Raw genomic sequence first — 16,039 nt, 5'->3', positions numbered from 1 at the left:
CACACCCAATTCATAAAACAAGTATTTTTAGACCTAAAAAAATACACAGCAATACAATAACAGTGGGGGCCCTCAACACCCCACAGACACCACTAGATAGATGACTGAGACAGAAAATCAACAAAGAAACACTGGACTTAAATTTTAGGTCAAATGGAGCTAACAGACATTTACAGAACATTCTACCCAACAGCAGAATATACACTTTTCTGATTAGTGCATGGAACATTCTTCAAGATAGAACATATGTTAGGTCACAAAACAAGTCTCACTACATTTTTAAAAACCAGTATCATACCAAGTATCTTCTCATACCTAAGAATAAAATTAGAAATCAATTCCAAGAACTCTAGAAACTATACAAATACATGAAAATTAAACATGATCCTAAACAATCTTTGGGTTAATGAAAAAATTAAGACAAATTTTAAAATTTCTTGAAATGAATGAAAATGAAAATATAATATACCAAAGCAAAAGCAGTGCTAAGAGGGAGGGTTATAGCGTTAAATGTCTACATTAAGAAAAAAAAAAAGGATAAAAAATTAACAACCTTATGTCTCACCTCCAGGAACTAGAAAAACAAGAACGATCCAAACCTAAAGCTAGCAGAAGAAAGATATAACAAAGACCACAGCAGAATGAAATAAAATAGAGAACCAAGGAACCATACAAAGGATCAATGAAATGAAAAGCTTGTTTTTATCTTCGAAAAGATAAAACTGATAAACTGACAGTAAGACTAGCCAAAAAAAGAGAAGATCCAAATAAACATAATCAGAAATGAATAAGGAGACATTACAACTAATACTATAGAAATACAGAACATGATCAGAGACTATTACGAACAATACACTTGAAAACTAGAAATTCTAGAGAAAATGAACTAATTCCTGTAAACATACAACCTCCCAAGATTGAACCAGGAAGAAACAGAAATCCTGAACAGACCAGTGATGAGCAGTGAGATTGAATCAGCGATGCAAAACCTCCCAAGAACAAAAAAGCCCAGGACTAGACAAATGTACAGTGGAATTCCACAAAAGGAACAAAGAACTGGTATCAATTCTACTAAAACTCTTCCAAAAAATCTAAGAGGAGAGAATCCTCCCTAACTCATTCTACAAAGCCAGTATCACTCTGACACCAAAGTCAGACAAAGACACAACAAAAAAAAGAAAACTATAGAGCAATATCCCTGATGAATGTAGATGCAAAAATCCTCCAAAAATAAACACAACCCCCCCCCAAAACACCCCAAACCAAATCTAATAGCACATCAAAAAGATAAGCCACCACGATCAAGTGGATTTTATTCCAAGGATGCAAGAATGGTTCAACATACACAAACCAATAAATGTGATTCAGCCTATAAACAAAATTAAAAACAAAAATCACATGATCATCTCAACAGATATGGAAAACCATGTGACAAAATTCAGCATCCTCTCATGATAAAAACCTTCGACAAACTAGGCACAGAAGAAACACACTTCAAAATAATAAAAGTCATATATGACAACCCATAGGTAACATGCTGAATGGGGAAAAGCTAAAAGCATTCCGCCTAAGAACTGGAATAAAACAAGAATTGCCCACTTTCACCACTCCTATTCCACATAGCACTGGAAGTCCTAGGAAAAGTAATCAGGCAAGAGAAAGACAGAAAACTAATCTAAATTGGAAAAAAAAGTAAGTCATTTAGTATCTGTTTTCTGACAATCTGATCTTATACCTACAAATCCCTAAAGATTCCTCCAAAAGAATCCTAGATTTGATAAATGACTTCAGTAAAGTTTCAGGATTAAAAAAATCAATATACAAAAGTCAGTAGCATTTCTATACAACAATAATGATCAGGTTAAAAACCAAATCAAGAACATAATCCAATTTATATATCTACAAAAATAATTAAAATACCTAGGAATGTATTTAACCAAGGAGGGGAAAGCGCTAACCAAGGAAAATTATGAAACAATAATGAAAGCAGTTGCAGATGACATTTAAAAAATGGAAAAATACCCCATGCTCATGGATCAGCAGAATCGATATTGTTAAAATGACCATACTGCCCAAAGCAATCTACAAATTCAGTGCAATGGCTCTCTAAATACTAATGTCATTTTTCACAGAATGAGAAAAAACAATTCTAAAATTCATATGGAAACATAAAAGAGCCTAAATAGACAAAGCAATCCTAAGCAAATAACAAAGCTGGAGGCATTACATTATTTGACTTCAAATTACACTACACAGCTATAGTAACCAAAACAGCATGGTGCTGATATAAAAATAGATACATAGATCAATGGAATAGAAAAGAGAACCCAGAAATAAGTCACATACCTACAGCCAACTGATCTTTGACAAACTTGACAAAAACATACACTGGGGAAAGGACATCCTATTGAGTAAATGGTACTATTTGATCCATCTTGAGTTCATTATCTGACATCTCCTGAGATCCATGACAGATTTTAGTAATAGCCATTCTGACGGGTATAAGATGATATCTCACTATTGTTTTAATTTGTATTTCTAGAAATCACTGGTGATTTCAACCACAGAAGGCAACCTGAAAAAGCTCCAAGTGGTCAAAGTAGAAACAACTTGGTAGCAAAATAATGCAATACTGGATTATAACACAAAGTATACAATAAATACATATGAGCCCATACTGATTACACAATGGATATTAAGTGACAATAAGGAGTTACTGTTGTAGATAGACACTGATAAATCTATGAGTGATAAGACATTCTCCAGAAAAAAATATGACATTCTCCAGAAAAAAATAGAAGAGAATAGATAAAACAGGAACAGTGGAAAGTTGGTAACTGCCAAGACAGTATGGATATACAGTTTGTGGCATTATTACTTTTCTATGTTTTTTAAGTTTGCAAAATAAAAAGTTTAAAGTCATAGAAAGGAAAACAAATAGGTCATCCAAATTATGTATATGTTGGGGGAAGAGTGGAGAAGCAGAAATTATCCATTTAAAATATCAAGTCAATTTTCATTAACAGAAAAAGATGTAAAATGAATGTTAAAACTGAACTGAATGGTGGCATTACAAATAGTATCCTACTAAGTCATTTTTATCACATATCTCCCTCAGTTTGGTGGATTATATGATATCTTAACAAAGGACATAAGCAATTTTAGAATTAATCAAAATTCTATGTTTTATACATTTTTGAAGTATATGGAAATATATACATGTAGACTATGATTATACAGAACACTCCACCCAATAACAGCAGAATACACATTTTTCTGAAGTACATGCAGAACATTCTCTAGGATACTCCATATGTTAAACTACAAAAAAGCCTTAATAAATATAAAAAGATTAAAATCACACAAAGTATCTCTGCTGATCAAAATAAAACTAGCAATGAACAGAATAAAACCTGAAAATTCCATAAATATGTGAAAATTAATACACAAACAACCAACAGATCAAAGAAGAAATTACAGGGGAAATTAGAAAATATCTTGGGATAAATGAAAACAAATCCACTGCAAAAACAGTGCTGAGGGGGAAATTTATAGGTATAAATGCTTACAAAGAAAAGGAAGAAAGGTCTCAAATCAACATCATAACCTTACACCTTAAGGAACTGAAAAAACTAACAAGCCATGGCCATTGCCGAGACCAAGATGGCTGCAAGACTTGCTGCCTTCTTCAAGAATGCCTGGGCCAAAGAGTCAGTGCTGGCTGTGTCCTTCACCATCGCAGGCCATGCTGTAATTCTGCCCCCACTCAGCCCCTACACCAAGTATGCCATCATGATCAACCAGGCCACACCCTACAATTACCCAATGCCTGTCTGAGATGATGGCAGTGTGCCTTACGTGTCCAGCCGACCCCAGGACTCCTAGGGCCCAAGCCTGGAGTGGCTGAATAAACTGAACATCTCCACTGACAGGGAGGAGGACCCTCCCCAGTGGCTCCCAGTAAAAATGTGAAAACCAAAAAACAAAACCAAATTAAACCCAATGCTGACAGCAGAAAGGAATCTAATATTTTTTTTTTTTTTGAGACAAAGTTCCACTTTTGTTGCCCAGGCTGGAGTGCAACGGTGTGATCTCAGCTCACCGCAACCTCTGCCTCCCGGGTTCAAACAATTCTCCTGCCTCAGCCTCCCGAGCAGCTGAGATTACAGGCATGTGCCACCATGCCCAGCTAATTTTGTATTTTTAGTAGAGGCAGTGTTTCTCCATGTTGGTCAGGCGTTTCAAACTCCCAACCTCAAGTGATCTGCCTCCCTTGGCCTCCCAAAGTGCTGGGATTACAGGCATGAGCCACCGCGCATGGCCAGGAATCTAATCTTATGAAGATAAGAGCAAAAATAAACAAAATTGAGAATAAAGGATAGAGAAAATAAAACAACAGTTAGTTCCTTGAAAATATCAGTAAAACTGACATTTAGCTAGACTGACTAAGAAAAAATAAAGACTCAAATTACTAAAATCAGAAATGAAAGTTGGTACATTACTACTGACTTTATAGAAACAAAAGGATAAGACAGTATCATGAACAATTGTATGCCAACAAATTAGATAACCTAGATGAAATGAACAAATTCTCAGAAACCCACAACCTAACACTGAATCAGGAAGAAACAGAATATATGAATAGACCTATAACTGCAAAGGATATTGAATCAATGATCAAAAACCTCCTAGCAAAGTCCTGGACTTTCATTAGTGATTTCTATTAGACATCTGAAGAATTATTAGCACCAATCCATTTTGCTCTTCCAAAAAATTGAAGGGGGGAATACTTCCTAGTTCCTTCTATGAGACCAGGATTCCCCCAATACCAAATACAAAGATACTGTAAGAAAAGGAAACTATAGACCAATGTCCCTTATGAACACTGATATAAATATCCTCAACAAAATCCTAGTAAAGAGAGTTCAGCAGCATATTAAAATAATTATACTATGACCAAATGAGATTTAGTTCTGGAATGCAAGGATGGTGTAACATATGAAAACCAATCAATGTAATATACCACACCAACAGAATAAGAAGAAAACATATGATCATCTCAATTGATGTAGAAAAAGCATTTTACAAAATTAAAAATCTTTTCATGATAAAAATATTTAAACCAGGAATAGAAAAAATCTAACTCAACATAATAAAGGTCATACATTAAAAACCCACAGCAAACATCATATTCAATGGTCAAAAATGGAAAGCTTTTCTTCTAGTACCAGAACAAGGCAAGGTTGCCCACTTTTACCATTTCTATTCAACACAGTAGTACTGAAAGTTCTAGCCAGAGATATTATGCAGGAAAAATAAAGAAAAGGCATCTAAATTGGAAAGGAAGATGTAAAATTATCTTTGTTCACAAAAGATGTATGTAGAAACCCTAAAGATTACAGAAAAAAAAGTTACCAATCTAATATTGTTACCAATATCACCCAAAGCAATCTATAGATTTAATGCAATCCCTATTAAAATCCCAATTTCTTCTTTGCAGAAATAGAAAAACTCATCCTAAAACTCACATGTAATTGCAGGAGACCACAAATAGTCAAAACAATCTTGAAAAGAAGAAAAAATAAGGAGGAATCTTTTTTCCTTTCTGATTTCAAAACTTATTATAAAGCTACATTAACCAAAACTGTTATAAAGACATATAGACCAAAGGAACAGACTAGAGAACTCAGAAATAAACTCTTGCATGTAGGCCCAAACCATTTTTGATAATGCTGCCAAAACCATTCAATGAGGAAAGGACAGTCTTTTCAACAAATGGGGCTGGGAAAACTGGATATCCACATGCAAAAGAATGAAGGTCAACCCTTACCTTATACAAAGATCAACTCAAAATGCATCAAAGACCTAAATGTAAGAGTGAAAACTGGCTGGGTGTGGTGGCTCACGCCTGTAATCCTAGCACTTTGGGAGGCCGAGGCGGGTGGATCATGAGGTCAGGAGTTTGGGACCAGCCTGGTGAAGATGGTGAAACCCCATCTCTACTAAAAGTAAAAAAAAAATTAGGCAGGCATGGTGGCGGGCACCTGTAATCCAAGCTACTCGGGAGGCTGAGGCAGGAGAATGGCCTGAACCCAGGAGGCAGAGGTTGCAGTGAGCCGAGATCGCGCCACTGCACTCCAGCCTGGGCGACAGAGTAAGACTGAGTCTCAAAAAAACAAAAAAAAAGAAAGAAAAAAAGAACGAAAACTACACAACTTCTAGAAGAAACCATATGGCGAAAGCTTCACAATGCTGAATTTTGTAGTTTCTTGGATGTGACAACAAAAGCACAGGCAATAAAAGAAAAAACAGACAAACTAGACTTCATGAAAACTAAAAACTTTTTTTTTTTTTTTGAGATGGAGCCTCACTCTGCAGCCCAGGCTGGAGTGCAGTGGCACGATCTTGGCTCACTGCAACCTCCACCTCCTGGGTTCAAGCGATTCTCCTACCTCAACCTCCCAAGTAGCTGGGATTACAGGTGCCCGCCACCATGCCTGGCTAATTTTCTTTATTTTTAGTAGAGACGGGGTTTCCCCATTTTAGCCAGGCTGGTCTCGAACTCCCCTGACCTCGTGATCCACTCGCCTCAGCCTCCCTAAGTGCTAGGATTACAGGAGTGAGCCACCGCGCCCAACCTAAACTTTTTATATCAAAAGACACTGTATCCACAGGGTAAAAAGGGCAACAAACAGAAAGGAGGAAAAGATTTTCAAGTCATACATCTGATAATGAACTAACATCCAGAATATATAGAGAACTTCCAAAACTCAGCAACAAAAAAACCTGATTCAAAAATGGACAATGGACTTGAACAGATATTTCTCCAAAGAGGATATATTAATACAAATGGCCAATAAGCATATGACAAGGTGCTCAACATCACTAATCATTGGGGAAATGCAAATCAAAACCACAATGAGATACCACTTCAAACCCATTCAGACGGATATTATTAAAAAGAAAAAAAAAAAAACAGAAAATAACAAGTGTTGGCGAGGATGTGGAGAAATTAGAAACTGTGTACTGCTAGTGGAAATGTAAAATGGTGCTGCTGTTGTGGAAAACAGTGTTCAAGGGTCAACTGTACTATAATGAAATATTATTCAGCCATAAAAAAGAGGAAAATTCTGACACATGCTACAACATAGATGAACCTCAAAGATATTAGGCTAAGTGAAATAAGCCAGCCACAAGAGGGCAAATATATAATTCCACTTAACTGAAGTACGTGGAATGGTCAAATTCAGAGTCATAAAGTAGAACAATGGTTAACCGGTGCTGGAGGGAGAGGTCGAAGGTGGAGTCATTGTTTAATGGGTACAGAGTTTCGTTATGAACAATGAAAACCTTTTGGAGATGGATCGTGGTAATGGCTACACAACAATGTAAATGTTACTATATACTCAAAAATGGTTAAAAGTTAATGTCACTATATACTCAAAAATGGTTAAAATCTTAAAGTTTTATGTTATGTATATTTTACCACAATTAAAAAATAAATATATGTGAATAAGCCTTGGTGGTATAGCGCTCACACACAAATTCAGGCAAATTAAGGACAGGGAGAGTGAAGGGAAGATGGAATTTTTTTTTTTTTTTGAGACGGAGTCTCGCTCAGTTGCCCAGGCTGGAGTGCAGCAGCATGATCTTGGCTCACTGCAAGCTCTGCCTCCCGGGTTCACGCCATTCTCCTGCCTCAGCCTCCCGAGTAGCTGGGACTACAGGCACCTGCCATCACACCCAGCTAATTTTTTTTTGTAGTTTTAGTAAAGATGGGATTTCACCGTGTTAGCCAGGATGGTCTCAATCTCCTGACCTCGTGATCTGCCCACCTTGGCCTCCCAAAGTGCTGGGATTACAGGCATGAGCCACTGCACCCGGCCAGAAGATGGTATTTTAAGAAAGCCTCTCATGAAATGACTTCTGAGCAGAGGTATGAATGAAATAAGGAAGAGGGGCTGGGTGCAGTGGCTCACGTCGATAATCCTAGCATTTTGGAGAGGCTGAAGTGGGCAGATTGCTTGAGTCCAGGAGTTCAAGAGCAGCCTGGGCAACATGGGGAAACCCTGTCCGTACAAAAAATACAAAAATTAGCCGGGTGTGGTGGTGCACACCTGTAGTTCCAGCTACTCAGACGGTTGAGGTGGGAGGATCGCTTGAATACAGGAGGTGGAGACTGCAGTGAGTGGAGACTGTGTCACTGCACTCCAGCCTGGGCAACAGAGTGAGACCCTATCTCAATCAATCAATCAATCGATCAATCAGAAAGAGGACAGAGGTTTAAGAAAAAACAGCATTCCAGCCAAAGAACAGAAAGTAAAAGGCTGTGATGCAGATGTCATATTTGAGGAACAAGTGAGGACGGCAGAGACAAAGGGAAGGGGAAAAACAGAATCATAAAGCTAGGTGAGTAGGCAAACGTTATACAGTCTTAAACAAGCTCCTTAAATACACTGGATTTCACTCAGTGAAGTGGGAAGCCAGTGGAGGGTCTGAAGCAGAGGAGTGACATGATGTGACAGATGTTTTCATCCTTTTTTTTTTTTCTGAGACAGAGTCTTGCTCCGTCACCAAGGTTGCAGTGCAGTGGCGGATCTCGGCTCACTGCAACCCACGCCTCCCAGATTCAAGCAACCCGCCATCTCAGCCTCCTGAGTAACTGGGAGTACAGGCACACCCATCACATCTAGCTAATTTTTAAATATTTTGTAGAGACAGGGTTTTCCTATGTTACCCAGGCTGGTCTTGAACTCCTGACCTCAAGTGATTCACCTGCCACAGCCTCCCAAAGTGCTGGGATTAGAGGCTTGAGCCATTGCGCCCAGCCATGACAGATATTTTTTAAAAGAGTCTCTCAGCTGGGTGGAGAAGAAATTATCCTGAATAAAGGAAAAATAACAGCTGTTAACTATGATTCCAGCTGCACAGTTCTCACCTGAATGCTTACCTCTTTGGGTCTGAAACTCTTTCATCCAAAGCTTTTCTTCCCTCTCCAACTGGGATATCATATCTGGTTTGAAGGACTGATGTCCTATAAAAAGATAGTATTTAAGTGAAAATGTTAAAGTGTTAAAAGCAAAGAGTACTGAAAAATTCTGGTTCCAATCACATGATGTAAGTCTCCTCCCTGCCCCTCCATGCAATGTTTAGGAAACATTTTTTTTTTTTATCACAACACATTATAAGAAATACATTTACCATCGTTGGAAATACATTACCCTATGTAAACTACTGAAATAAAACATTAAAGGACCTGTTTCTAATCTATATCTGTTTTCATCACATCCCTTACTGCAAGCAGCAGCAGTTATTGCCACAATGTGCACCATTCTGGCTAAGGGGCTCTGATATTGTTACTCTATTTTATTAGAGAAATGCTGATGCAACTTACTAATTTCCTGACCCACCAATGGATCATGACCGACAACTTTAAAGAAATCAGGAGGAGCCAAGCTCAACTGTTCTTTTATAGTTAATTTCTAAAAGAAAATCATTTGTCTTGGAATAAAGACCAGAAACATCTTGTCTCTATGCTCTAAAGAGACAGAAAAACTCTAGTCTCTGAGCAGTCCCAAAGCCTTAACAAGGGGACGGAGGCCAGGGATGCCACTAAGCATCCCAAAATACACAGGAGAGCCTGATACAGCACAGAATTATTTGGCCCAAAACAGCAATGGCATGGAGGTTGAGAAACCCTGCTGAATTACAGAGGGTGCCTGTCCTTACCCACTGAAACCAGGTTCCTAAAGTTCTCCAGCATCACATCTCGGTACAGCTTCCTCTGGGCAGAGTCCAGCAGCCCCAGCTCCTCCTCAGTGAAGGCCACAGCCACATCCTTGAATGTCACTGCCTCCTAGAATATCAAGCACACGTAACCTCAATCTTGTACCCAATGGCCACTGGCACCTAAGAAACTCTTTCTGTAGAGTTACTATTCTTTCCTTTCCACAATCACACCAAAAATGCTAAGGGGAAAAAGGAAAACACCTTGTACATGTAACGTGGTGCCCTTTATATAGTTAAATCCCTAGAACTGTCATTGTTAAATCATGGCATACACACATTTTACCATGTGACTGATAGCGCCAAATTTTGCAGGAAATTTTGCATTAATTTCTTCCCAACAGTGTTTGATGGTACCTATCTTCTCTCATTGGAATCCAATAGGCCTTCATAAAGCTGAGACAAGTATGCAGTTCATTCTCTGGGTTCTCAGGAACATGCTGTATCGGTCAATTGCAGCAACATTTAGGGTCAAGGTTAACAGTGCAGGCTCTTGAGTTTGACTGCCTTAGTTCACATTCCAAGAGTCTATCCACTGTTAGTTTTGTGACGTTGGTCAAGTCACCTAACTTCTCAATACCTCAATTTCCACATCTGTATAAGAAGACCTATATCATAGGGTCCTTGAAGGGATTAAATGAGTGAATACTATAAGGAACTTAGGACACTGTGGGACATACAGTAAGTACTCGATAAATGTTGGTCATTACTCTTATTATCATCACCATCATCTCTTTCATCCCATTCATGGCTGCATGATAGCTCAAAAACATGATCTACAATATATTTAACCATTCTAAATAATGCACATTCGATCATTTTAAATTCAAAAATGACAAACAATGCCACAAAAAACATATTTTTACATAGATCTCAGCCAGCTCATATGGTTATTTCCTTAAGATAAGTTCCGGCTGGGCGCGATGGCTCACTTCTATAATCCCAGCACTTTTGAGAGGTCGAGGTGGGCGGATCACTTGAGGTCAGGAGTTCGAGACCAGCCCGACCAACGTGGTGAAACCCTGTCTCTACTAAAAATACAAAAATTAGTTGGGCATAGTGGTGCAAACCTGTAATCCCAGCTACTCGGGCGGCTGAGGCAGGAGAATCGCTTGAACCCGGCAGGTGGAGGTTGCAGTGAGCCAAGTTCAAGGCACTGCACTCCAGCCTGAATGAGAGAGCAAGATTCTGTCTCCAGAAAAAAAGATAAGTTCCAAGAAGTGGTAATTACATTGTAAAAAATATATATCTTTGTTTTGCTGGTCTTTGTTTTGTTGGTATAATGTTAATTTTCTCAACTAACTCTTCCTGTAAGAGATTGTAAGTACTCCCAATTCTCCGTACTCTGGCCAAAACTGGACATTATATTATTTTATTAAAATCTTGAGCAATTTGGTGAGTGATATAAACAGCTATTTAATTTTTTAAAAGATGATCTGATATTATTTTTCTTCACATATTGCCTTTGCTTAATCCTATTGGGATTTTTCATGTATCAGTAACATTACCATTAAGGATATTAAGTCATTTTCTAGAATATATAAATTCCTACCCCTGCACCTGTTTCCTATTTGTCTCATAAAGTCTATATATGGCATTCTTCTGTATGGAAATTAACATTTTTTATCTGAAGACACTGCTCATCCCTACATTTGTTTTGGCTGGAGTTCTGATCATCCATGTACTAAACAACTCGATGACACACCTGGCAAAGAGTCATGCACTGAGAAAGGGAATCTGGTGAAGAGTAATGTTATTTTTGGAGCTCTTCATCCACCAGGACATGCCAGGGACACATACACGTGTAGCATAGCCTCAGGTCCCTGAATAGTCTCTTCTGTTTTTTTTTTCTTTTTTGAGACAGTCTCACTCTATCACCCAGGCTGGAGTGTAGTGGTGTGATCTCGGCTCACTGCAACCTCTGCCTCCCAGGTTCAAGCAATTTTCCTGCCTCATCTTCCTGAGTAGCTGGGATTACAGGCATGCACCACCATGCCCAGCTAATTTTTGTATTTTAAGTAGAGACAGGGTTTCACCATGTTGACCACGCTGGTCTCGAACTCCTGACCTCAAGTGATCCACCCACCTCAGCCCCAAAGTGCTGGGATTACAGGTGAGCCACTGTGCCTGGCCTTCACCCAAATGAAATATCTGAAACTTCTGGCTTAGGCACTGAAAGCTTTAACTTCAGCTGGGCATTAAGTGGACTTCAGTAAGTTTAAAGGTTCACACCTGTCTATGTTTAAAATACAGGTAAGGCCATCTACATCCTCACAAAGCTGTTCCATGGAGCAAATTTCCTGGTGAATCTCCAAGTGCTATAAAACTTTTAAACTAAGTATGTACATCTTTAAAATATAGTAACATGTTAATGAATAAAACAGATACTTAACTATAATACAAGGTTTTACTTAGAATTAAAGAAAGAAATTTAGCTCTTGTTTGAAACTAAAATTACTTTCTCTGAGTTTGGCATCAGTCAGATGCTACAACACCAAGCTATACTTTCTTCTTTCCATAAAATGAGGTGTCGCGTATGAGAAAATAAGTCTAAAACTTTAAAGATTAAAAAAATGGTAGAATTCTCAGAATTTCTATTTGGGAAGAGAAGTTATATGGGGAAAAACTGCTATTGTCAATGTCCTTAAAATGGCAAAATTCATAGATTACATAAACATGGAGAATGAGGCAAAGTAAAATTAGGTAAACGATGGAAAATGACATGATAAAATATAGGTGATATAAAATTAAATTTAAAAAATTCAAAATTGTACGTAAAGTATGATTATATATATCTGTGAGTGCAAATGAAAAGGAAGGTGGGAAATTATTTGTAAACCATATTTGTAATGTGAGAGTTATTTTCCATTTAAAAAATGTATCTGTTAGGCCAAGGCAGGAGGATCGCTTGAGCCCAGCAGTTCAAGACCAGCCTGGGCAACACAGGAACACCTCCTCTCTATTAAAAATAATTAGCCGGTTGTGGCAGTACGTGCCTGTGATCCCAGCTACTCAAGAGGCTAAGGTGGGAGGATCTATTCAGCCCAGGAGGCCCAGACTTCAGTAAACCACTGCACTCCAGCCTGGGAAACAAGGTGAGACTCTGTCTCTAAATATATATATATTTAGAAATTTATATTTACATATATAAATATATTACACAGAAATAGATTTTAAAATATTTAAGATATATATATATATATATATCTGTTAATGTTTATACTATTATTTGGAAATAAAAGGCAAGAGCCTGGCATATAACAATCTTTCAAGCACCTTTCGTTCCCTTTACTCTTCCAAATGGGAAAAATGTGTCCAATCTTTGTGCAATGAGATGTCATTTTAAGGAACAGAAAGGCAAAATAAACTTACCTGGAACTTGGTCATTTTCCCCCTCTTCCTTCCGGGAAAAGGCAGAGTTTTGGGGGAGTGAACCTGGGGGAGGGAAAGGCATCATGAGATAGGTTAGGGATGCCATTAGTCAACATGGCACTTTATGTGGCACTTTAGAGAAAGGTCTCCCTTTCTCTAGGCAGGCACAGTTACACACAGCTTAGTGAGGAGAACGGGAGCTGGATCCCAGCTACCACTGGGCCCCCTCACCCAGCTGCTTTTGTTCAAGAACATTTCATATTAACAGACCTAAATCAAATGCAGCTGCCTGCGTACTCCTTCTGAACCTTAGTCTCCAAGGAAATGAGACAAAGACAGGCAGGGTAATGTAATAGAGCCAAAATGCCTGGCTTCAAATTTTGGCATTTCTACTTATTTTCTACTGATCAATATAAACAGTATAAACAGTATAAGCAGTATAAAGCTTAAGCGAATTATTAATCTCTCTGTGCCTTAATTCAGTCACCTGTAAACGGGGACAATAACGCCTGTATTTTCTATTTCCTGCAGCTTCTGACAAGCAAGTGCTATTATGCTTCATAAAACTGCCCTTTTGAGTATGCTTTCTAGAAAATGAATCTTTTAAGAAACCCAGAACTCAAAGATAATTGCTCTGTCCTGTGAGTTACCATGACCCTCAGAAAAGTCTGTAACTGTGATTGGTTGTCTAACATAATTAGTTCCCTTGGTAATGACAGTTAAACTGCTACGGATTTTCTTTTCCTCCAATAGATGTAATTACTTGCAAATGTTACTAAGCGGGAGGAGCCTCAATAAAGTCTCTTTTTCCATATGCATGAAAGCAATGACTACTAAAAACCTAAAATTCTCTAAGAAATGGTATTACACTTCAGTTAACCACACGGGATTACTAGTTATAACCACATAATACTGAACAATTATTAGCGCCTCAGGACACCTCTGGCACTCTGCAAATCTGTAATGACGATCGCTTCTCTGAGATAAAACACAGAGGACATTCCCCAGGCTCCGGCTGGAACTAATCTCCTGTCAAGAGGCTAGAAAAGTACAAGAATCCAGGAACGGCCCCACATTAGGCAAGGATTAGAGAAGGGACAGCGGCTCCGTAGCTGGATCTCCGACCCCATCCCAGGTTCAGAGGAGTTTCCAAACAACAGGCGTCTTTTTGAGTATAACAAAATTAACGGCGGCATCCAACATTTTCCTATGCACTGGTTTTAAGCTTATTCTCATTTAATTCTCACAAGAACATCACTGGGAACGCACTAACCCTTTACAGGCACGAGGAAACTGAGACAAGGAAAGATTAAGTAACTTGCCCAATATTTTGCAGCGAGGAATAGGCAGGACTGGCTGATATGTGCATGAGGATGGCTAGGGCAGCAGAGAGGGCGGGAGACCCTCAACCTCGAAGCACGACGCGAGCCCGCCCCCAACGCAAGAGGTTCCGCCGAGGGGACGCAAACTCCCGCAGTCTCCCAACCCCGCCCTCCAGCGCTGGCCGCGGCTTCTCTTCCCCAAGCCAAGGACCGGTTCATCGCTGGCCCCACGCCCTGGCAAAGAGGGCTCGGAAAAGTCTTGGAGACCCGGAGCTGACTCACCTCCCTAGGAGCTATCTCAGATCCGACCTCGCCTTCCTGGAGCGGAAGTGCCTCCGAGTGCCCACGGTTCATGGACTCCACTTCCCAGAATTCCTAAGCGGAAACGTCTCAGAGTTCTCTCACTGCTGGACTACAGTTCCCAGAATGCTCCAAGGGCCGCGCTTCCCACCAGCTGGGTTTTATTTTGACTCGAGCCAGTTGGGTTTGAGACACTTCCCTGGCGCTACTACTGTCAGATTCCTTTCAGTTTTATTCAGTTTAAAAATTCATGAGAAAATAATTGTAAAATTTTTAAAGTGATGGCATATAAAAGTGAAAAGTCCAGCTTGTATTATGAAAGTAAGTTAGAAACCAAAATTTTTAGCAGAAACAAAGGGTAGGCTAAAAATGGGATGCGTAAAAGTGACTTAGGCTGAGCTCCGATGGACGCCGAACGTTAAGGAATCTCAAACTTGTGTCAAATGCCGGCTCCCCGAATATCATCAGCTCAACCTGTTGATAAGACAAAAACCAGAATTTGTTGTTGATTGCAGCCATGGAGGACAACACTTCGACGGAGCGTTGGCACCTTCACAGAGCAAAGTGTCAAGGCGAGGTTGGAACTGATTGAGAACTGGATGTTTAAGGCGGGTCTTTCAATGCAAGGGATTTTATTAGTATTGCATAATGATCATGATACTACAGTTCGGGATTGGTGGATATAGCAAGGATTTTTGAAGCAAAAAATCTTAAGGTGCAATCTATCGGTACTTTCTTTGGAAGAGATTGAAAATTTGATGGGTCTCTGCGGAAGCATAATGAACAATTAAACAGTTTGCTTGGGCAGGAATCTCCTGGAATAAAGGCCTGCTGATGAAGACAGCTGAACAATCATGTTAGTGCCGAAAGTAAATTGTGATGAAACGGGAAAAGTTCGCTTGTCCCCCTCCCAGGGCATGTAATGGGGGTGTGGCTCGCTTCTTCGTGCCCAACTGCTCAAACCTCTAGGGGGAGCATGCACACGGCAGGTTGTAGAGCTCCAACCCAACGACAGTGTCTAGGGGTGAATGTTTACAGCTCCTGAAGCCCCAGTGGGCATGTTTTACAGGGTACTTTTTTAGTTTAGCCATCCGTAGGAGGCTTGTGTTAGCTCAATTAGACCCCTGCCTTATCGCAAGCACAAGAGGGGTCTTGTATCCCAGAGTTTCTTGCCTTGGTGTACCAGAAGAATCGTATCACACACGGGCTTGGAGAAAGAGTGCAAGGTTTTACTTGCACATAAGTTTACTTATGAATGA

At 39.3% G+C, this 16,039-nt stretch overlaps 1 protein-coding gene across 5 annotated transcripts in view; it reads right to left on the bottom strand.

Moving 5' to 3' along the window:
* ZNF235 (zinc finger protein 235) overlaps window positions 1–14,811 on the bottom strand; it is a 22,110-nt gene extending 7,299 nt beyond the window's left edge. Inside the window, exons 1-4 of one of the 5 annotated variants that reach the window (XM_011963064.1) lie at window positions 14,763–14,811; window positions 13,159–13,221; window positions 9,730–9,856; window positions 8,939–9,034 (exon numbers count right to left, since the gene is read on the bottom strand). In XM_011963064.1, the coding sequence (XP_011818454.1) occupies window positions 8,939–9,034; window positions 9,730–9,856; window positions 13,159–13,173 (238 nt within the window). In that variant the 5' untranslated portion in view covers window positions 13,174–13,221; window positions 14,763–14,811. The other 4 variants (XM_011963066.1, XM_011963067.1, XM_011963063.1 and 1 more) reach the window with 4 other exon arrangements.
* Window positions 14,812–16,039: the final 1,228 nt, after the last annotated feature.

The sequence above is a fragment of the Colobus angolensis genome, unplaced genomic scaffold (assembly GCF_000951035.1).
Source record: "Colobus angolensis palliatus isolate OR3802 unplaced genomic scaffold, Cang.pa_1.0 Scaffold60, whole genome shotgun sequence".
In the NCBI taxonomy this organism is placed as follows: Eukaryota; Metazoa; Chordata; class Mammalia; order Primates; family Cercopithecidae; genus Colobus; species Colobus angolensis.
Note: the sequence above shows the minus strand (reverse complement) of the source record. Positions and strands in the feature narration are given on the sequence as shown.